The sequence below is a fragment of the Fundulus heteroclitus genome, chromosome 4 (genome assembly GCF_011125445.2).
Source record: "Fundulus heteroclitus isolate FHET01 chromosome 4, MU-UCD_Fhet_4.1, whole genome shotgun sequence".
Taxonomy (NCBI): domain Eukaryota; kingdom Metazoa; phylum Chordata; class Actinopteri; order Cyprinodontiformes; family Fundulidae; genus Fundulus; species Fundulus heteroclitus.
This window is the reverse complement of record NC_046364.1, coordinates 19,384,274-19,407,026: the sequence shown is the minus strand read 5'-3', so window position 1 is coordinate 19,407,026 and position 22,753 is coordinate 19,384,274. Positions and strand designations below refer to the sequence as shown.

The 22,753-nt window shown below is 40.7% G+C and overlaps 2 protein-coding genes across 4 annotated transcripts; one reads left to right on the top strand and one right to left on the bottom strand.

Annotated features, from left to right (window-relative positions):
* The first annotated feature begins 4,313 nt into the window (after window positions 1–4,313).
* LOC118562936 (tyrosyl-DNA phosphodiesterase 1-like) lies at window positions 4,314–11,195 on the top strand. Of its 3 annotated transcripts, XR_004930897.1 has the most exons (5): window positions 4,795–4,897; window positions 5,191–5,287; window positions 5,538–5,574; window positions 7,177–7,347; window positions 7,460–7,680. XR_004930897.1 is itself a non-coding variant. In XM_036136234.1 (4 exons), the coding sequence occupies exons 1-4, from the start codon at window positions 4,356–4,358 to the stop codon at window positions 10,078–10,080; spliced, it is 357 nt and encodes a 118-aa protein (XP_035992127.1). In that variant the 5' UTR covers window positions 4,314–4,355; the 3' UTR covers window positions 10,081–11,195. The 3 variants fall into 3 exon arrangements, 2 of the variants coding, with proteins under 2 accessions (XP_035992127.1, XP_035992126.1); XM_036136234.1 differs by lacking the exons at window positions 4,795–4,897; window positions 5,191–5,287; window positions 5,538–5,574 and adding exons at window positions 4,314–4,444; window positions 10,063–11,195 and having other exon boundaries at window positions 7,460–7,538; XM_036136233.1 differs by lacking the exons at window positions 4,795–4,897; window positions 5,191–5,287; window positions 5,538–5,574 and adding an exon at window positions 4,314–4,444.
* A 3,229-nt stretch (window positions 11,196–14,424) lies between these two features.
* Window positions 14,425–18,543, bottom strand: LOC118562836. The gene is made up of 6 exons (XM_036135713.1): window positions 17,600–18,543; window positions 16,442–17,540; window positions 16,126–16,284; window positions 15,177–15,319; window positions 14,806–14,897; window positions 14,425–14,454 (listed from the first exon to the last, which is right to left on the bottom strand). The coding sequence occupies exons 2-6, from the start codon at window positions 17,515–17,517 to the stop codon at window positions 14,425–14,427; spliced, it is 1,500 nt and encodes a 499-aa protein (XP_035991606.1). The 5' UTR covers window positions 17,518–17,540; window positions 17,600–18,543.
* Between the last annotated feature and the right edge of the window lie 4,210 nt (window positions 18,544–22,753).

Here is a 22,753-nt window from a genome sequence, read left to right as displayed (position 1 = left end):
CCAAAGATACTTATATTTATGTATCTATATATCTATATCTATGATATGAATTTACAAATACTAAATCCTCCTAATTATTCCTGTTATTATAAAATATTTAAATAAATATTGATAACATTTATTTTCTTGACTTTTTCTGCAGAATATCTATCATATCAAATTTAAATTTCTCCTTATTAAGATCTCTAAACAAATAACCCATGTCCTGTACATATGGAACCATTGTTTATCCTACACTTGCTGCTATTGCACTTCTGGTTAGACCTAAACTGCATTTCGTTGCCTTGTACCTGTACCTGTGTAATGCCAATAAAGTTTAATCTAATCTAATCTAAATTATTGGGAGCTTCCATGTGAATTTTTGGACATTGAAGTATAATAGCGCATTTCTTGTTGTTACAATGAGCAGAAAGCAAAATGTGAATTTGATGTTGCCTGTTATTTTGATAATTTATGTGATTTTGCTAGTGTAGAACCCAAAGCTCTATGGAGTGATTAAATTGGTTCATTAATTTAGCTCTATTGTAAATCTATGTCAGATTTAAAGCCTAATGCACAGACACAGCATAAAAGTATATGGCATCGTGTATGCACAATTTGAAAATAAAAAAAAATACTTTAGCGTTAACAGACATGTACCTGTAATCCAGTCTAGATGTAAAATCTTGAAATTATATGTAATTAGTAATAGTAATATCATCTTTATTGTCATTGAAAAATACATTACAATGAAATTTGTTCTCTGCTTTTAACCCATCATCCTTGGGGAGCAGCGTGCTGCTCTGACCACTCGGCCGGCATTCTGGGTAATGTAGTGGTTCATTAAAATGATCAAATCGGACACTGAAACCAGATAAACATACATACGTAGATAAAATAAATAAAATATCAATCTTGATAAAACATTGTATATATAAGTTGTTTTTCCTGTATTTTTTTTTTATCCTGAATTAGTTTTGTCTTGGGCTCGCCTTCCGTCAGTGGTACAGTCCACCCCCCCCCCCCTTCTGCCTAATGGAACAGTCCAGAGTAAACCCGCCAGTGGCCGCCTAGGTTTCGTAGCAGTTCGGCCAAGACTTCTCGGGTTTAAGTTCTGTTAAAGTTTACATCACGAAGAAAAAACGGTAAGAAGGATTTTACAGGTTTAAAGATATATTTTTAATGGAATTTAAGCTTGTACAGGCATTTCAGGCAAGTTGAATCGGTTGTTCATCGAGTCAAAAATTCCGCAGTGGAGGAGATTGACATTTAGTTAGCTAACTGATTTTTTCCTGACATTTTTAGACACAAAAAGACGAAATCAGGCTTACTTTTTGTTCAGTTGCATAATAACGACGCACATTTGAGCGAAAATTCGTATAACACTTTTCTTTCTAAAGAAAGTGTTCTTTCTTTTCTTTCTAGAAAAGAAAGAACACTTTAATGTATAATAAGCAGAAAATGGTGTATAATAAGCATTTTGGGTTTATCTGAAACAGTTTTAATAACCACTGTACGAGATTAGAGACTGGACTGGAAAGTTGCATGGTTTCCATGGAAATTAACGGGAGGCCGAGATTCACCGTTTAAACATCGCGCGCGCGCTCACACCTGTTTGGCGCGCGCTCGAATTTGATAAACTCTTCTCAACCACTGATCTCTATTATACTGTACATATATGTTTGAAACTACTGCATTCAGATGGATTAAATCAAAATGCTGCAGCTTTTGTCAGAAATTACTATACATTACGGTGGGATTGAAGAAAAAACAACAAATATTTTAGCCTAAAATATTTAGTTTAAAATAATTATTTGAGTTACTAAGTGAGATGGGAAAAAAAAAATTGTCTCTCTGTTTCTTTCCAGCTTCTGGGAAGTGATGCAAAAGTTTCTTGTGATCATAATCATCATCATTGTCATCATTGTTTAAATAGCACTTTAACACGAGGTAAAACAAAATAACATCTTATAAAATGACTTGGGTAAAGTCTGAAAATAGGTTTTAAGACAGGTTTTAAAACTGGAAAGCAGAGGGGCCTGTCAAATGTACAAAGGTAAGTCGTTCTATAACTTAGTGTTCCCTCTAAGTCTCTGCTCAGAACTGTGGATGACAGTGAGCAGTTGGTCAGCAGATGTGAATGAGCAAGCAGGGGTGTACAGGTGAAGGAGAAGCTCATTTAAGTAAGGTGGGAAAAGCTGTTTAAAACCTTAAAAACAAACAGAAGTTCTTTAAACTGAACTGTTAAGATAAACAGGCAACCAGCGAAGGGAGGTCAGGGTAGGCTAATGTGCTCTTTTTATGTTTTTCCATTAAAAGGTGTGCAGCAGCGTTTGAACCAGCTGCAGACATTTGAGTGAGGACTGACCGATTCAGAGATAAAGAGAATTACATTAATCCAGCCATGATGAAATGAAGGCTTGGAGTAGGGTTTCCATATTTTTGCCTTGAAAGAATAGGTTTTACCTTTGCTTTGTTCCTTACGTGATAAAAATGACTTAACTGAGGTCCTTTTATGATTGTCAAGTTTAGTATATCTATATATATATATATATATATATATATATATATATATATGTATGTATATATATATATATATGTATGTATGTATGTATGTATGTATATGTGTGTATATATATATATATGATATATCTGCCAAGAATTTTTTAATCAAATACAGATTAAATATGATTATTTGCAAATTTATACTGATGGTTCGAAAAATCCAAAAAATGAAGCCACTAGTGTAGCAGTAGTGATTCCTGAATTAAAGATTAATATTTCAAAAAGAACATGTAATTATGTTTGTGTATATATGCAGTAGAATTATGTGCTATATTGTTAGCTTTAGAATGGGTGGAGGATACTAATATCAATAAAATAATTTGTAGTGATTCATTATCTGCATTATTAAGTAAAGAAAAGGGATGTACAAATAATCAACAAAATATATTATATGACATTATGGCTAGGATATGTGAACAAAATAAAAATGTAATATTATTTTGGACTCCTGCTCATGTAGGTGTTTTGGATAATGAAAGAGCAGATAGGTTGGCTAAGGAGGCTATTAAAAAAGAAGATATTGATATACCAGTAAAGTTATCCAAATCTGAAGGCAAAAGTATAGTTTGGAGAGAAAGCAAGAAGATATGGAAAATTAGGTGGGATAATGAAATAAATGGAAGGCATGTGTATAGGATACAACAGTGTTTCCCGCAGCGCTATCTAACATTCCAAAAAAAAAAAAAAATACTAACTCGATATGCTTGCATGTTTATTTGACGTTAACGCGTTTTTTTTGTTTTTTGCTTTCGCGCATGTATATAGAGAATGGCAGGGAAATAACAGGCAAAAACACATGGATACACATGGTTGGGGGACACTTGGGTGAATTTAGTTGTATTTGTGTTTTTTTTCTTTATTATTCCTCCCCCAAGCAGTCTAACTTAATTGGGTTATAGCTGTCTCTCAGCCAAAAGGATTCCAGGGCCAGCATGGACCCCTACTTTTTTTTTTTGTGGCTCTTTTTTTGCAAACTTATCTGTGATCTGGTTAAAAAAAAAAAAAAAAGATGTAAGGTTATCAACATATAACAAACTGTACCCAAGGTCACAGTATAAAACCATGGGCGCTCCCCGGTGAGTTAATCACGCCAGGGAGTAGAACTGTCACAATAAAACGCCTCTGTCCCACTTGCTGGTCATCTCCACATGATGTGCTTTCTGCGTTAAGGCACAGATATGGTGAGATTATAAAAACTCTTATCAAAATAAAAGAGGAGCGTAGTAAAGCAAGTGCGCTCAAGAATGCCATAAGCAAATTTTCTTTCATTTTTTGGTCAACATGCAAACCAAGATTCTTGTGTGTATAAACGCTGCTTCACAGCTCCTGCAAGCTAAAGACGCGGATATTCTGAACACATCCACTCTTCTGCAATTAATGGATTAATGGAGTTTAGGGAGCGGTTTGCCGAGGCGGAGTCTGCCACTCTCGCTCTAAATGGCACATTTAGCTGCTAAATGGGGAAGTCAAACGCAATTTGAAGCAACCAGGGCCAGAAAAGTTAAACATCACTTTGATGAACTTTCTGAGGACATTACCCCCAGAGGGGACCATCTTGTTGCAGAGAAACAAGCACAGGGTTATGGGGTTCCATTTGTTTAGCGTTATGGTCAGTTAAAGTTCATGCACTTTTTATTTATTTTTATTTTTTTTGGTGTATCTGTATCTTTCTTTGATGGCGTGTTTAAACGTTACCATAGTGACCCAAGACAGAGAGCGTTACAGCTGTGGTTGCCGACAGAAATGAAATCTTTAACTTGCTGAACTTGTTTAAACCCTAGACCTGCAACTGTTTTTGGTCGCGCAGGAAGATGATGCTGCTGTGGTATGAAGAAGGCTTCAGAGTCGTCATCCTCACCTCCAACCTCATCAGAGCTGACTGGTATCAGAAGACCCAAGGGTGCGTGTTTACGCAGAGAGTTTAGGGGCTGTAGGATGACTGGCACTAGGCTAGACGGCACATGTGAACGAAATAACTTGGTTATCATCCATTAGAAGGTTTGAATACTGATGGAACAACACCATCTTTTAGTTGGACAATCTGACCTGTCCTGTCAAAATCTTCCTCTTTAAAGTGCTCACTGCAAATGTAGAGGCTTGGAATTTTGTAGATGTAAAAAAAGGCACCCCACACAATTTTATTTTATTATTTGCTTTACATAAATTACATAAATATTCATATGGTACCATTTTAACTCGAAATGAGTAACCGCTATATCTACGCTTGCCACCAGAGGGCGCACAGGCGCAACTGATAGAGAGTAGAGCTGCGCACCACCCGAGGAAGAATAAATCCTCTGTTTGGAAGTTCTTATCAGCTCAACACGTGTACTGTCTTTATTCTCTGTCACAGGTTGGTAAACAGTTGAAAAACAAGAGTGCTTTATGGTTTTGCAACCCACAAGATGATATTGATTATGTAGTTGCATGTGGTAAAAGTTAAAATGTTTTTTTTTTTTTTTAGAGATATTTGTTCTTTTGAGTAAATGGGTGTTGGAGCTAACCTGCTAAAGCTGGTTGGCAATGCAAATTAATGCAACACAAGGCACAGTGAAGGTGCTGAGAGCTGCAGAGAAAGACTGCTAGCCATTGCTCCTCATGAGCAAGTTCTCGACAAACTGACCCAATGTGCTTGCTCCCATTCAGGCTCCTTCAGAATACAAAGCCATCTTGAGCATAATCGAGTGTCCAGGAGGGAGGACCAAGAACTTCTCGTTCTCTAAAGACGAAGACCGACGCATAGGTCAGGAAAACCAGCGGCTTTATCGGAGGCTTAGAGAGATTTCTGTTGGTGCCGAGAAAGCCTGCTGGCACGCAGGTGTCCAATAGGGGGTTCACTACAGATGCATGCCTCAGTTTTCAGATTTTTTTTTGTATTAAATCAGTAAAAACTTTTAGCTTCCTATAAATTAGAAAAAGGGATGGTATGATTGTATAAGATGAGCTCTGTGATCTTTCTTTTTATTTTTGTTCTCTGTATGTGTTATTTTCAGACTGGAGAAGCAGCGCCTGATCAAACAGGAGAACCTGGTGAGTCGATTATCCATGAAGCTGACAGACATTTGCCTTTGTCATTAGCGACTTCAGTTTTACTCAGCACACAACGCTCAGAAGCTCATGCTGGCTCATGAAATCCTGAAGGCTTCATTTTTTTTAAAAGATCACCAGAAGCTATTGGGTGCATGTTTAGGGTAACACGCTATCTCAATGTTTTCGGGTTTTCAACCTTTGGTCAGCATGAGGTAAATACTACCTTGAAACCTGTAGTTGCATCGTGCACTCCGGTTGCCAGCCAGTCGTCCTGAATAAATAAATAAGATGATTAAATTTGATCCGTTGGGGGTTTTAACAGAGAAAGAGCCGTGGTTGAGATCCTTGGAGGTCGCCATGAACGCAGGGCAGAAGAACAGTAAGACTGCTTCTTTTGTGTGGATACATTTTCAGGATAAATATTGACTGGTTTGCACTCAGTTATCTCCTCAATATGTCTGAGTAGGGTCTTTGATGGGAGGTAAATGTCATGTTTGGTTGTGTTAGCAGAGTAACTTGCAGACAACAGGGGATACTGTTTCACATCAACCAGTTTCTTTCTGACTGGTGCATTTTATTTAAACAGACACATGTGCATTCATTCAGTCACTAATTAGGTCACATGACATACACTCTGCAATACGATTGCTTGGTTCCCAAATAAAATAAAATAATCAAATATAATTGAGAGCACAATATTTATAAATCTCAACAGGTTGAGTTTTGGATTGGGATTTTGACAGTTTTTGAAGCACTGGGAAGTACGTCAATAAGAGCTGGAATAACTGCAATCCATCAGGCAGGTTGCGGTGTAAAGATGGCTCAACCAGCATTGTTCCTCCACCAACAAATGCGACAGTTCACCATACATATTTGGTTGCACTGTACTTTCAGTCCTTTCTTTTCAACTCTCACAATCGGACGGTCTGGTTCATGATCAGGTAACTTTGCACTGACTACAGAGATAAGGGTTTCAACATTGCATGTCTGGACTTTTAAAGTTTCTGCTAGTAACTCTGCCAATTTAAATTGTCCATGTGGTCCTTGTTTCCCATGATAGTCTCTTGGATAACATTAAACCCTAGCAGTGGACTGCTTAAGCTCTGTTGGCTGACAAGCATTGGGACGTACAAAAATACAGAACCATGTTGTTGACTTGTGATCTCAAGTAAAAGCTCTATCCACCCCTCCAAGGGAACATCTGTCCCATTAGCTGCAGTGACATGAAGTGGGAAATCAAGGAATAGGTTTTCAAGTGGCTGTATTTTTACATTTGGTGAAGCTGTTTGTACCAATGACTTTTCCACAATGCTCACTTGTGCTTCACTGTCCAGTAACACTTGTAGTTTTGTTTATTTAGATGACAAGTGATCATACCTCCAATTAGCTGTGCTACACACTTTTTGTTGGACGACTTGTGTAGGTTAGGAGCTTTGGCAGTAGATGACAATTTCTCTTGGTAAAGTCTTTTAGTGGTGTGGGACTTTGCAGGCAGTCTGGTCACCGGTGGTCCCTTCCCGTCGCAGGAAATAACTTGGTTATCGTCTATTAGAAGGTTTCCTGCTAAATCTGCTCTTTTATTTTTACGTTTTTACGCTTTAGGATGTGGATGAGCCCTCTGTTTCCACGGTTATCAGAGGGGAGCAGCTCGGGTTCAGGGGAGTCGCCCACCTTCTTTAAGCGGGACCTGCTGGAGTACCTGGCATCGTACCGCGCTCCAGAACTGGAAGATTGGATCCAACGGATCAAAGAGCATGACCTGTCGGAGACGAGGTGAAACCGCGCGGATGCTCTGCAGAGGTTTTACTGTAAGATGACGTTATGGTCGGAAACCAGGGCAGAAACTTTGAAATGAATGTTATCTGTTGTCTGGCTCTGTTTCTAGAGTTTATTTGGTCGCCTCCACGCCAGGGAGGTACGTCGGAGCAGACATGGAGCGCTGGGGCCACCTGAGGCTCAGGAAGGTGAAGCATTTCAATGCATCCCACTAACCTGCGTACTTAACGTGAGGCTGCAGTGCCTCTTGCAAAAGTGCTCACACCCAGGGACGTTTTTACATTTTATCCCAACTAGAAACACTAATGTGTTTTTTTAGTGTTTGATGCTATAGATCAGGGGTTTTCAAATTCGTTGAAGGTGAGCCTCCCCTAGGAATACCCCCCCCAACCACAAACCTACCCCACACAAGTCCCTGCAGTAAATGCATCTTTCTTTCGTGTTCCTGGAATGCTGTGTTTCAAAAACAACTGATAGCCCAACACATGTTTTTTTTACTGTATTTCTTTTAACAAAGTACATTCATTAAAAAAAGGCCTATTAATAAAATATCTATCCAAATATTTCCATCTTACAGGCTACTTTTACTGAAACATCACGGACAGAGGGCCTACTTTTAAAATTGAACTGTCATTAGAGCAAATTCATAAACTATTGTTTTCAACAGCAGACAAACTGAACTAAACAGACGCCAATGATAAACTGAACTCACGTCAACAGGAGACGTCAACTGAAATAATAATAATAATAAAAAAGGTAACCTGAATTTAACAGAAGTCAACATATTACATATTCCGATTTACATATTTAGGCTAATAATACACAGTTTAAACCTATTGCTATTTTAACAACCAAGCATTTTAGTAGATGTTATTTCTTATCTGATGTATTTCTGATGTTTGGCACTTTGTTTAACCTGTTGTTAAAGTGCTCTTTAAATAATGATGACAATGATGATGATTATGATCAGAAGAAACTTTTGCATCACCTCCCAGAAGCTGGAAAGAAAACAGACAGCTGGTGTTAAGCGTTCAATGAGCAGGTCCAGCGCGCGAGCAAAGTTGCGTGCGTGTGCAGAGATGGAACTGAGCGCGAGGACAGAGCGTGGGTTGAGAAGAGTTTTTCAGAGTTGAGTGCACGCCAGACTGGTTTTGAGCGGGCACGTGTTGTCTCACTGCGCGCTTGGATTGGTTTCTGCGCGGTCAAACAAAAGGCACAAATATCTTCTCCAGCACATTCTTCGCGCCTCCCCTGTGACTCTTTGGCGCCCCCCAGGGGAGGCGCGCCTCACCTATTGAAAACCCCTGCTATAGATCAATACAAAGTACACAGTGGAGCAAAAATAATGCTATATTTTCAAAATTATTTAATAATACAAATGGGAAAATTACCTTTCTATTGAACTCCTCTGAGTCACTCGTTTGTAGAGAGAACAACGCTCTGCTGCAGTTAGAGCTGCAAGTGTTTTATTGGGGCATGCTTCAACCAGCTTAGCACATCTAGAGACTTGGGCTGGGCAATATTTCGAGATTTAAAAAATATTGAGACCTTTTTTAAATAGAGATGTAAGATAAGACTATGTCGTTTATATCGAGATGGTCTATGTTGCCTTTGCATTATACTTTTATGTGTTCCAGTAGGTTAATTTTCAGCCGCTTCTAATATTTATCTACAGCTGTTTGTTAAACAAATGTGCCTGTAAAACATTTCGGACAAATGCATTTTTACTTAATGATAAGAAAAAAACAAAAACATATGGAGATAAATATAATTTATCGGCATTCAGTGTAAACATGTTGAGATATTATGTTTGGTCTGTATCGCCCAGCCCTACTAGAGACTAAAGGTTTTTTCTATTCTTCTTTCAAATCAGCTGAGGCTCAGTTGTTTCGGAAGAAGTTTGTCTGTGAACATCCATCTTCAAGTCTGGGCAAAGATTTCTGATTGGATTGAGACCTGGGCTTTGGGTCGCAAATATTTGTTCTTTGAGTAAATGGGTGTTGGAGCTAACCTGCTAAAGCTGACGATAATGCATAGGAATGCAAGATGGACATGCTAATCTTAACCAGTTATGGGTTTGGGAACCTTATGACTATTAAAATATACATTTCTGAAAGACTTTCATTAAATATCACATTTAATGGTTGCTTTGTCACTGAGTTTTACATATTTTTGGGTTATTTCCAATCACCATAAACTGTTATTGCAATCCAGTATATTAATACAGTAAATGGCAGCTAAGTACAGGTCATTTGGTTAAAGGTGCCATTCAAACATTTGAAAAGTATTAGTAAGTCATGATGTGATTCGGATAAGTTCATGGGTAATAATATTAAAAATGTAAATGTGTGTGCATGTTAAAAACTGGAATTTAATTAAAAAGACATGTTAAAAATACTGTATTTCATTTAATGATAGAAATGTAAAAAAGTGTAAATATAGTGAAAACGGTGTGATGCATAAGAAATATGATATATCATTAATAAAGTGTGTTATGTTTTGGTTTATTGGTGAATGTAATCACTAGAATAGCTTAAAGAAGCCGTGGCCATGATATTTTAATTCTGGACTTAACTAAGGTTACATAACTAGCCAATTTGGACATTTAGATAATAAAAAGGCTGGTGTCATGTTGATTTTGGAAGAATATATCCTCTTGTTGGGAAGTTCTCATCAGCTCAACCTGTGTGTTGTCTTTATTCTGTGTCACAGATAACATATGCCCTCTGAGCTGAGCCTGGGAGGAGTAACAATTTGGGGGCTTGTCCGGGATTAGCGCCACCTGCTGGTTCAGCACTACTCATCCAAGAACCAAGGGATTCTGATCACCTCATCCTGAGCCAATGATTTAAGCAACTTCGCACTACCAGAGATGGCTTCCCTAGGTGACCTGCGGTGGGAGATCCAGCAACAGCTTCACCAGCGCCGGCGAAAGAGAACTGCTCTACAAGCTTGTGGAGTCCGTGGAAGATGAATCAGCAGAAGAAATACCAGGCGTTGAATCGACTCAGGTGGGACTCTTCGAGTTTGTTGTTGACTATCTCAGAAGTCCACAACTAAAGATCCTTGAGGACCAAGGGATGTCTCGCCTGCTTGCTCTTCGTGACCTCATCAATGAACTTCAGTCACCATCAGTAGCTGAGGAGAAGGGTGCTGGACCATCACCGGATAGTGAATCGGTCATAGTAGCGCCTGTGACCATAGAGACCGACACCAGTAAATACTGACCCAGTTACAGGTTTGGTCAAAGTGTCTGATTTTACATCTCTGTTGCCACGTAGAGAGACTACAAGATTCATGGTGGTCAAATATCAGATTTTGATTCTGATTTGAGTTACAGCAATTTGTGTAAGCAGATTGATGAAGGTGTCAATGAAGGGTTTATAGAAACAGGTTATTAGAAAAGTGTTAAAGATAATCAAGCCTGGTACCTTTTTTAAAGACATGCTTGTTACCAAAGATAGCCTTACTGTAGCTGAACTAAAATGTTTCTTAAAAGCACACCTACGAGGAAAGAGCAGTTCTGAATTATTTCAGGAACTGAGCAATGCTAAGCAATATGATAAAGAAATAAGGTTGGGCCTAACTCACAAACTGTTAGTGCTAATGCAGCTCAGCATGAAAAAGGTAGAAATACAGACGAAATGCAAACTGAAGTCCAAGCTAATCGGACTGCAATACAAGAACTAACAGCACAAGTGTTATCTTTGACCAAGAGTTTGGAGAAAGCACTTTTTCCTTTTGTGAACACAGTGACTGAAAATCCTCATCCAACCTTACCCCTTTCCAAACTAGGTTAAAGGGAAGTGCCAACAGTGTAAAGAATGCTAAACTATATTGTATAGAAAATATTGAAGACTTTTCTGGAAGAAATGGATGCGTTTTACATTCTCTCCATTGTATTGCTTGACGTCATCGGATTTGCTGAGAGCAGTCTGGGAATATATTACTGCATAACACACACACACACACACCTCTGATGCATGACTTATGAATACCTGAGTCAAGATTTTTTTAATGTGTTTTTACTCTTCTTAGGGCATGACAAAAACAAATATGAACTTTTTTTTCCAAAATTTTATTTTTTCAGAAAGTTAGAGAAATGTCCACTACAGTGGACTACATGCGCTTCAGCACTCAACATAGAACAGTATGAACTTAACTAAAGAATAATTTCATCTGAGTTTGATCATAAATCCATGACCACATATTCCATTGTGGGCTTTGAAAAGCAATTGAATATGCTTTCGTACACTACAACATTCTATAGCCCTTCTGTTAATCCAAACCAAGAGAACAATCTTCATCAAACAACTAGTCTCCTAAGTCATTTTCCTAACTCAGACTACATGAAAATTGGCAAAGCATCCAGAGCACAGTGCCACAAGGCACTGCATGCAGACGTATTTGGTCTTCCTTGTGCATGCAGCATCATGCAATATGGTTTTTTTTTTTTACTTGGGTGAGCTCGGGCCAACTACATGAGTTATGCAGTGGTGTCAAAAGTACACACATTTGTTACTTAAGTAGAAGTATAGATGCTGCAGTTTAAAAACACTCTGGTAAAAGTTGAAGTATCAACTTGACCTCTTTACTCAAGTAAAAGTGAAAAAGTATGTGCTCCAAAAACTACTTAAAGTATAAAAGTATAAAGTAAGCTTTAAAAAATGCCACTATATGAATTGAAAGCTTAATTTAAACACTGATTAGTTCTACATGTGGCCCAAGACACAACATAATCATTAACCCATTAGTCAAAGACAAAGTCACTCAAGGAGCACGTTCTCTCTCAAATTTTATTGGAATTCAATTCCAAACAGAGGTAGTATTCAAGCCTGCAGAACTGCCAGAACATAAATGTGTGAGTTCCATCAAATACCTGAGGTAAACTATACCCTTTGGTGCAAAAACATTCTATGTAGTTTGTGTAAAGAGACACAGACAGACACAGAGAGACAGAGAGAGAAAAAGACAGAAAGAGAGAGAAAGAAAGACACATTCTGCACACACAGTAGTATATGAGGTATTCATGTTCGTCCCACCCCCGTCACAGCTGACAAGTCAAGACCAAAACTGAAATGAGAATGAGCTCTACATCACTATAAACAAATCCCTTAAGAGCGCTTAACAAGTTCTGAAAATTGTACAGAGTAGGAGAGTGCCATTATTTTGCATTCAAACTAAGAGTATGTTAGTCCCATCAAAAAAACAAAAACTTCAAATCCTGCTGCATATAACACGGTTTCCCCATAGTCATAACTGACGATCAAGACCCCAAGACAGCATACCCGATCAGATTACCAGAATGATTTGTTGAGCCTCAAAAGAAGCTGATTCTCAAAGTTCTTGTGATCAATATGTGCCCTTTTTGGACAGAAGATCAGTCCCGCTACACTAAACAGTCTCTCACATGCAGCTGAGGCTGGGAGTGCAGTGTTGAGCCTCAGGGAAAGGTTGCAGATAGCTGGGAAAGTCTTAAGTGCATCTATTGTATCGCCTGGGGAGCCAATGATCTGCATTGGATGGCGCACATTACGTAAAATAAATATTTATAAATATTAAACTGAAGCCAAGAGTAAAGAGTAACGTTTGTTTTAAAAATGTAAGGAATAGAAAGTACAGATACTTGTGTGAAAATGTAATGAGTAGAAGTCAGAAGTAGGAATAAAAATAAGTAATGGAGTAAAGATACCTAAAAATTATAGTGTAATTATAGTGTATAGTGTAAAGTATAGATACCTAAAAAGTGTTCTTAAGTACAGTAACAAAGTATTTGTACTTCGTTACTTGACACCTCTGGAGTTATGTTAAAAATATAGTCAGCGATGCATGATGTCCACTGTGTTGGACACATGGTTAATCGCAATTTCCTACTTGCGTGAAATAAAATTTTCCAAACTAAGTTAATTATATTGTTACCTAGATACTCCTGCATGTCAGCATAATTTTTTTACCTCTAGGATTCTCCTCGATTAGAAGGATTGACAGGGTATTCCAGGAGTGGTCATTGAGTCTGTCTGTCTGTCTGTCTGTCTGTCTGCCATCTTGGACTCCAATGACATCAACTTGTAGTTACAACAACTTGCTACTGAATTAACCTCAGTGGAGGGGAGCAGTAGAGAGCATTCTAAGGACTGATATGCAATACCACAATAGAAACCACTGCATTTAGGAAACAATGACTTCTAAACAGCTGTCCACTGTAGTGACTGCTATAAAACTCTGCATTATAATGTTCTACATAACTATAAAATTTTATAATTTACTTGATCAAAAATAATCTTGTACTAAGGAGAGTGTTGTACTTAGAAAGTTAGAATTATCTATTTAGATTTTAGCACCCTCTGGTGGACACAATAAACAGAAGACCTCGTTATTATAGTAGCCACATTGTTTATTTTTTACAACAACCAAACGGAATAGAACAAAGAACACATAACAAAGCCAAGGCATAAATTATTACAATACATTTATTAAGTACAAAATACACAAATACATATGGAAATCAAATAAATTATTAAAAAAACTGAAGAATATTCAAAATCAAATACATTTATATACTCCTATATGTGTTTATAACTTTAAGAAATGGTGTCTATATTTTTATTTTCCTAACCACAACTGGGAAACATTTTTGTTATTAAAAAAACAAACAAACAAACAAACAAACAAAAAAACAAAAACAAATCATTGCTTATTTCTTAATTTATCTAAAGAAAAGATCTTGCTCTAATATCCTGTAAAGTGCCTTGGGAAAACTTCAAATCAAAACATGTAAACAACACTGTAAATTAAACAGCAAAAAACTCATGTCCACATTTCCTACCACCCCCAAACTACACACACAAATACAATAAGAACAGGTGAGACAAAACTAACTAGGCCTTAAAACAAAAGTTACGTATGTAACTACGGTTCTATGAATCCCGGATGACCGCCAGAGGCGGTGCTGAAAGCACTGAATGTTCCCTTCTGGCATGCGCAGTGCGAGTAATTATACCAACAGAGTCACACCTGTGACGCCGGATGACCACTCGGAGGCTATATAGCCTGCTGTCATCCTTGGCTCTGTTCTTACAGAATCTTCTCGCAGAAGCAAGGATTCTGAGTGACAGAGAAGCTCTGGCGTTATCCGGGATTCATAGAACCGTAGTTACATACGTAACTTTCGTTCTATTTCATCTCTCCTGATCGCCAGAGGCGGTGCTGAAAGCACTGAATGACTAATGCCAACTATGTCACAAGGAATCCTTAGCACATACTTAACTCAGATGGCCCAGCAGAACCTTGTAAAAGGATCTGACCCAGTGGATGAGGGACAGTCACATTGACATTGTAGAACCTTGTGAAGGTGGTCGGGGAAGCCCATGATGCAGCAGCACATATTGCTTCCAGAGGGACCCCTCTCAAAGCCGCCCAGGCAGCAGAGGCGCTCCTGGTGGAATGTGCCCTCACCCTGACTCGCAGGGAGCGGCGACCTACAGCGTAGGCGTGGCAGATGGCGCTCACTATCCAATGGGACAGACGCTGCTTGGAAAGAGGGTAGCCTAACCTCGGACCCCCATAACACAGGAAAAGCTGGTCTGAGCGTCTTAGACTTGCGGTGGCCGAAATGTATGCCTCCAATGCCCTTACTGGGCACAATAACTCAGACCCCTCAGTTGCACCTGACTGAGGCTGAAACCGAGCCAACCGCAATGGCTCGTTACGGTGAAAAGGAGACAACACCTTAGGCACAAATGCAGTGTTAGGCCACAGGGTAACACCGGAGTGATCTGGAGCCCACCTGATACATGTAGGGCTGACAGAGAGAGCATGTAACTCACTGCCTCTCTTAGCTGAGACGATAGCCAGCAGAAAAGCGGTCTTGCAAGAAAGCCACTTGAGGTCCGCTTGTGCCAAAGGCTCCAATGGAGGAACCAATGGTAGGTCCCAATCGGGCACTCGTGGAGCCGGCAGCGGGCGTAACCTACGAGAACCGCGCAGAAAAAGAGAGACCAGATCATGGCGCCCTACTGTACGGCCGTCGACAGGTAGGTGACAACATGAAATTGCTGCAACATACACCTTAAGGGTCGAAAGAGAGCAGCCCTTATCAAGGAGAAACTGGAGGACCTCCAGAATAGTGGGCACCGAGCAGGTAACCGGATTCTCATTGTGGGCAGAGCACCACTGAGAAACGAGAAGCCATCTGTTGTCATACTGCAGCCTAGTGGAGGGCGCCCTAGCACTCAAAATGGTGTGTCTGACAGGATCTGAACACCCAGTCAGCCTCCCAGGGGCCAGACGTTGAGAGTTGGGGTGTCATATCTGTCCCCCCAACTGAGACAGCAGGTCCCTCCTTGTTGGAAGACGCCATGGAGTACTGAGACACAGACTCCAAAGCAGCGGGAACCACGGGTGTGCTGGCCAGAACGGAGCTACCAGCAACACCCTGTGGCCTCCTTCGAGAACCCTCCGTAGAGTAGGCCAAATCAGCGAGAGGGGTGGAAAGGCATACAGGAGAACCTGTGGCCATGGATGAGCCAGCGCATCCTGGCCCAGTGCACCCGACCTCTGTCAGGGAATAGAGAGTCTGCAACCTGGTTCTGCCGTCCTGGCAGATATGCTGCGCGCAGGGTGGACAGACGGGGAAATGCCCATTCCAGGAGATCCCTGGACACCTCCAGGAGACGTGCTGACCTGGTGCCTCCCTGGTGGTTGATATGGTAAACAACAGAGGTGTTGTCCGTTCGAACCAACACATGCCTTCCCTCTACGTGGGGCAGAAGGCACCTGAGGGCTATGTGCACAACCCGCAGCTCCAGCACGTTTATGTGCTCTGTGCGCTCCCTTGGACCCCAGAGACCCCAAATCGCTCTGTGTTGCCACACGGCGCCCCAGCCCTTGTAGCTGGCATCCATGGTGACCACTCCCCTTCGAGACACCACTAACCTCATTGGAACGCCACAGGACAAAAGGGTCCTGTCCCGCCAAGGAGCTAGGGCACGAAGGCACATCCTCGTCACCATGAGCCTGTGACGCCTGTGCAGCCTGGCGTCTAGGTGAAAGCTGTTGAGCCACCGCTGCAAAGGACGCAGAAGGAACAAACCCATGGGCACGACATGAGTGGCCGATGTCGTCCACCCTGTGAACAGACGGACGGGCCTTCATGGTAGTGGAGTCCAGATGCATCCCAAGAAAGGTGGTTGTCTGAGATGGAACCAGACAACTCTTTGCAAGGTTGACTTTGAGGCCCAACCGTGACACCTGAAGAAGAAGCCGGGACGTATCCCGAGAGGCAGCTACCTGAGTGGGAGCACAGAGAAGCCAGTCGTCCAGGTATGGCAGAATCCTGACTCCGGAGGCCCGCAGAGGAGAGAGGGCCGCTTTCACACAACGAGTAAACACCCTCAGGGAAAGGGAGAGCCCAAATGGGAGCATCCGGAATTGCCAATGGCGACCCTGATAAGCAAACCTGAGAAAGCGGCGATGTTCTGCCGCAATAGGTACATGAAAGTAGGCGTCTGTCAGATCTCCTGACTTAAACCAATCACCTGCCACGACAGTCTGAAGGATCTCTGCAGTGGTGAGCATGTGGAATGGAAGGACTTTCAGGTACTGATTGAGTCCCCTTAGATCTAGAATGGGGTGAAAACCGCCAGTCTTTTTTGCCACGAGGAAGTACGTGGAATAGTAGCCTCTGGGTTGCAGCAGAGGATCCACAGCCTCGATTGCTCCCTTGGCTAGGAGGGCGGAAAGCTCTTGGTCTAGTGCCAGGGAGTTGCCAAGACGGCCCGCACGCGCTCCTGCATTGTATGCCTTACACAGGAGGTCATCCGTAACCCGACTTTGTGTCCGCGGGAACCTGACCTCAGGACGCAGGGCCTCATCTGGCGACACAATCAGTGAAGCAACAGCTGGTTCAACTGCTGACATACGGTCCAGGCCGGCTTTCACCGACTCGTGCATGGCAGCCAACACCCGAACGTCTGAGGAGAGCCATGATAACGCTCTCGGGTCCCGCCAACAAGCGTGCAACTCCTTAAGGTACTCCTCTGATGGAGGTACCGAAAATGGAGTAGGGGCCCGTCCGCACCTGAAAAAGGCACTCCTGGAGTCGGACACATCTCCTTGTGGGAGTTCAAGCTGCAGCTGCTTCAGGGCCATGGACATGACATCCCGCATGGAACTGTCACTGGCCTCCCCAACTGCACTCCGGGATGAAAACGACCCATTGTCAGAGGCTTGAGAGGACCCTGCCTCCTCCGAAATGAGAAGCAGAGGCAGCCAGAGATATGACGTCCTCCTCCGCAACTAGTTCAGGCATGGGTGGGGAGGAGAGCCCTGCCACTGGAAGAGAGGCATCAGACCGATGTGTCTGCAAGAAAGACTTCATCTCTGCCAACTCAGAGACCACAGGCCCTGGTCAAGTTTGGCCCGTCTCCTCCGGGGGGGTGCTGAGACCGCGGTCCCACCACGGCGCTTAGAACGCCTGGGGGGGATCCACCTGTCCAGAGGGCGGAAGGTCAGAACCCTCCTGGGGGCACAACTGTGTCAACCGGGCCACCCTCACTGCATGTGGCATAAAACTGCAATTAATGCACGGGTTCTCAGACAACGCCTCCACAAGGTGCTCATGTCCAAGGCAGGTAGGGCACAAGTCGTGGCCATCCTCTGCCTGGAGGGCAGCCCCACAATCCCTGCAGCTGTGGAAGCCTTCCATGGTTAAGGTCGACAAGGCTCAACCTAATTAAATGAAAACACTGGAAGAGGGGGCGAACACGCTACCGTCACCAAGTATAAACTGGTAAACCGAAATGGGCTAACAACATTAGCCGTACACAACTTCGGTAAATGAGGTTGGTCGCACTGGGAGAGGGCGGACACGCTACCTTCACCAGGTATAAACTGGTAAACCAAGAGGAGCTAACAATGTTAGCCGTCTATTACACTTTGGTAAATTAACTTAGTCACACTGGGAGAGGGAGCGAACACGCTGCCGTCACCAGGTATAAACTGATAAAACAAAGAACTAACAACGTCAGCCGTACTCAATCAACAGCCCCAGCTGTAGGTAACAGGGTAACGAAAAGCAGTGAGCTGGGAGAGGGGGTGGGAACGCTACCGTCACCAACAAAGCTTACTTACCTTCCGAAAAACTTCCACAATCAACCCGTTGCAGCCCTGGGAGGGCGGAGGAAAAACCGCAACTCCGAGCGATGGGGCGTCACACAACGGGGAAGTTAGCGAACCGCTTCCGTGGAGAAAAAAGGAACAGAGCCAAGGATGACAGCAGGCTATATAGCCTCCGAGTGGTCATCCGGCGTCACAGGTGTGACTCTGTTGATATAATTACTCGAACTGCGCATGCCCGAAGGGAACATTCAGTGCTTTCAGCACCGCCTCTGGCGGTCAGGAGGGATGAAATAGAACCTACACAAAATGCTGGTAAGGCTAAAATGGGTTGTAGTTAGAAGAGTTGAACAGGGGGAAAAAATAATTCAGAGAGAGAGAGAAAACTTTATACAACATATTAATAACTGACTACAAACACCCTAAGAACTGCTAAAAGGCACATGTAAAATTAGAGAAAAGTAAAACCATATGAGTGATAAATGTGTTTTATTGCAAACCGTTCACACTTTAATAAGTAAAAACATACTTCAAGGTATCCCCCTGTCTTCCCAGACCATGGCTCTGGGTTGATGATGAAAGTACCTACAGGCACAAAGGATCCACATCTTCTGCCTTCCACAGGGGCAGATCAAAGATGTGTATTTCTCTTCCCTTATGAAAACAGAATGATGTTAAGCATTTCGATTGGTTCGTAGGGCTTAAAAACGAAGATCTAGGCAATTTAATTACAAATCTTTTTGCCGTTTCCTCCACTATTTTCAGGCAAGCATTTCCAATCTGAAAGACATTGTAATTAACCAATGAGTAGACAGATGTTACAGGTTTTATGAGACACATTGAAGAATACTTACATTTGATTCCATGCACTGATTTAACCCCAAGGACCAGAAATCCTCTTGTGTCAGGCACACACTTCCCTCATTCACAATCAGAATATTCACGCAAATGGGTCATTCCATGGAAAGTGTTAAGATTGGACCTTTGAATTTTGAGGTTTTTGATCATAACCTTTTTTTTTTTTTTTAGTTTTATAGCCTACAGAACATGTAATACTTGCAATAAAACATTTTTCAACCTCAGACACCATATTCTGAAAGTATTGTAGCACATTATATCCAGAGATCAGTTTCTTTTTCCACCCCGTCACAGGACAAAAGTTAACAAATTCAACAGTAATTTTAGATAAAAGTAAGACAAACAAAATTGTATTCACTACAGAAAGTGTCTTTTTGTTCAAAAATACCAATGGTTAGTTTAAAGTGTTTTTTAATATTTTTATTTTATGTACAGCATTAATAAATTTAATATGCAAGTTATCTTACTTTCTTTGCTAAAATGTACAGTCAGACTTCAAAATCTACAATGAAACTTACATATTATGTACATTATTGCAAATATAAACTGTGTATAATTGCTCTGACCACTAAATTACCCTTTGTCTTTAAACAAAATAAAAATAATCACACTGACGGGGTGGAATATAATGTGATGGAGTGGAACATTGACGGGGAGGAATGGACAAATTTAAGAACTGCATAATTTCAATTTCATAGTTGCTCAAATTTGGTAGACATTATTCAGGCCACAATTATGACAGACACTGACAGAAATAACCACCATTTTATTTTAAAAACAGCTCCTCAAAAAAAAAAAAAAAGAATCACAGCTTACTTTGCCAACGCTCAATAGTACTTAAAACGCGGTATCATGGCCAAGGTAGAAAATTCATGAATATAGCCCAACTATTCTGTAAAACAACACTGCTGGTGCTATTGCTACAACTGTAACAACATATATCAAATATCAGATTAACCCTTAGAAATGACAAAACATTGTACGTGCATTTGATCTGAGTAAAGTTCAGTTTTGTTCTCTCTCCTTTAATAATTAGTCCATGCTGTCGATAAAACATTTCATAACATCATAACATTTCATTGTCTTCATAACCAAACAAAAACATCATAAACACTGCCACCAGTTAATTCAATAGAAAATAGCAGTATGCCTACTTTTACTTGTTCTGTGTAACTGTAATCACTAGTAACACCACGATTGATGTCTACAACTGATCCTTAAAGGCAAATTAATTTGCTGTCACAGTTATTATTCATCATCATTCCAGTGACTGGGAAAGTTGTTTCCACACATTTTTCTAAATTTCAACATGGCGGGATGTCACTGGCTGTGGCTCTTCAATAAGTTGTAGTATGTCATCAAACAGGTACCAAAGAGTGTCTTCTTTTGTGGATCAGAACAACCTGTTGTTTCCAACACGGTGCATGCACTTGACTTGTACATGTGTTTCATCTTTATTTAGGATTATGCCTGGATACAGGTCGCTGACAGTATTTCTAACCATAACAACAATAAATATTTGAGATTTATTTGATATTTTTTAAGTTTTACATTACATGAAGGAGAAAAATGGTCAGAGCGGACATGAAAAAATGACTGCAGTTTAACACAAAAAGTTATAAATGTGCAAAATTTATATTTATTATTTAATTTTATTACCTCATGCTAGCAACTAGTCTAGCATGACTAGACACCTGCGTGCCAGCAGGCTTTCTCGGCACCACAGAAATTTCTATAAGTCTCTGATAAAGCCGCTGGTTTTCCTGACCTAAGCGTCGGTCTTCGTCTTTAGAGAACGAGAAGTTCTTGGTCCTCCCTCTGGGACAGTACAGATTATGCTCAATATGGCTTTGTATTCTGAAGGAGCCTGAATGGGAGCAAGCTCATTGGGTCAGTTTGTTAAGAACTTGCTCATGAGGAGCAAGGGCTAGCAGTCTTTCTCTGCAGCTCTCGGCACCTTCACTGTGCCTTGTGATGGAATCACTAGGCCACCATTGTTTTTCAGAGTTAGCAGGTGGTAGTTCTCATCAACTGATGACGGTACAGCTTCTCTGACCAAGCTTGCCCGACACACATCACAGCTCAGTGAATCTGGCGGACCACAAATCCTGCTATGTAGACCAGAGCATTTTCCACCAGACCACCAAACATAGTGGGAAGATAGCTGTTGTCACACACAACAGCCAAAATGTTGGCAAATGGAGATGGGTGCTCCTCAGCAGCTTCAGTTGTCCCACATATTAATCATTATGACATGGTCACCTAATACCAATTCTAGGCTTCTTACATACATTTCCTGAAAAATCCATTTGCTGTACTTTTAATTGCGCACCACCCGAGGAAGAATAAATCCTCCATCCAAATCCAAATATGATACATGGGTGCTGTCTTTATTCTTTGTCACAGGTTGGTAAACAGATAAAAAAACAAGAGTACTTTATGGTTTTACAACCTACAAAATGTCATTGATTATGTAGTTGCATGTGGTAAAAGTTAAAACTGTTTTTGTTAGAGATATTTGTTCTTTGAGTAAATGGGTGTTGGAGCTAACCTGCTAAAGCTGGTCGGCAATGCATAGGAATGCAAGGTGGACATGCCAATCTTAACCAGTTATGGGTTTGGGAACCTTACGACTATTAAACTATACATTTCTGAAAGATTTTTATTAAATATGACATTTAATAGTTGCTTTGTCACTGAGTTTTACATATTTTTGGGTTATTTCCAATCACTATAATCACTTGTTATTGCAATCCAGTATATTAATACAGTAAATGGCAGCTAAGTACAGGTCATTTGGTTAAAGGTGCCATTCAAACATTTGAAAAGTATTAGTAAGTCATGATGTGATTCAGATAAGTTCATGGGTAATGATATTAAAAATGTAAATGTGTGTGCATGTTAAAAACTGGAATTTATTTAAAAAGAGATGTTATAAATACTGTATTTCTTTTAATGATAAAAATGTTAAAAAGCATAAATATAGTGAAAACGGTGTGATGCATAAGAAATATGATATATTATTAATAAAGTGTATTTTATTTTGGTTTATTTGTGAATGTAATGACTAGAATAGCTTAAAGAAGCAGCAGCCATGATATTTTAATTCTGGACTTAACTAAGGTTATATAACTAGTTAATTTGGACATTTAGATAACTAATAGGTTACTAAACGTCTGATGTCATGTTGATTTTGGAAGAATAAATCCTCTTGTTGGGAAGTTCTCATCAGCTCCACACGTGTGCTGTCTTAAGAATTTAGTTTCTACGCTCCACTTATCTGGAACAAACTTCCAGAAAACTGTAAAAGTGCGGAAAACCTGAGTTCCTTTAAATCAAGATTAAAAACACATTTGTTTAGGATTGCCTTCGACTGCTCTAGTTAAATAGTTCTACTGAAACATCATTAGTTCAACTTTTTTAGTCCAAC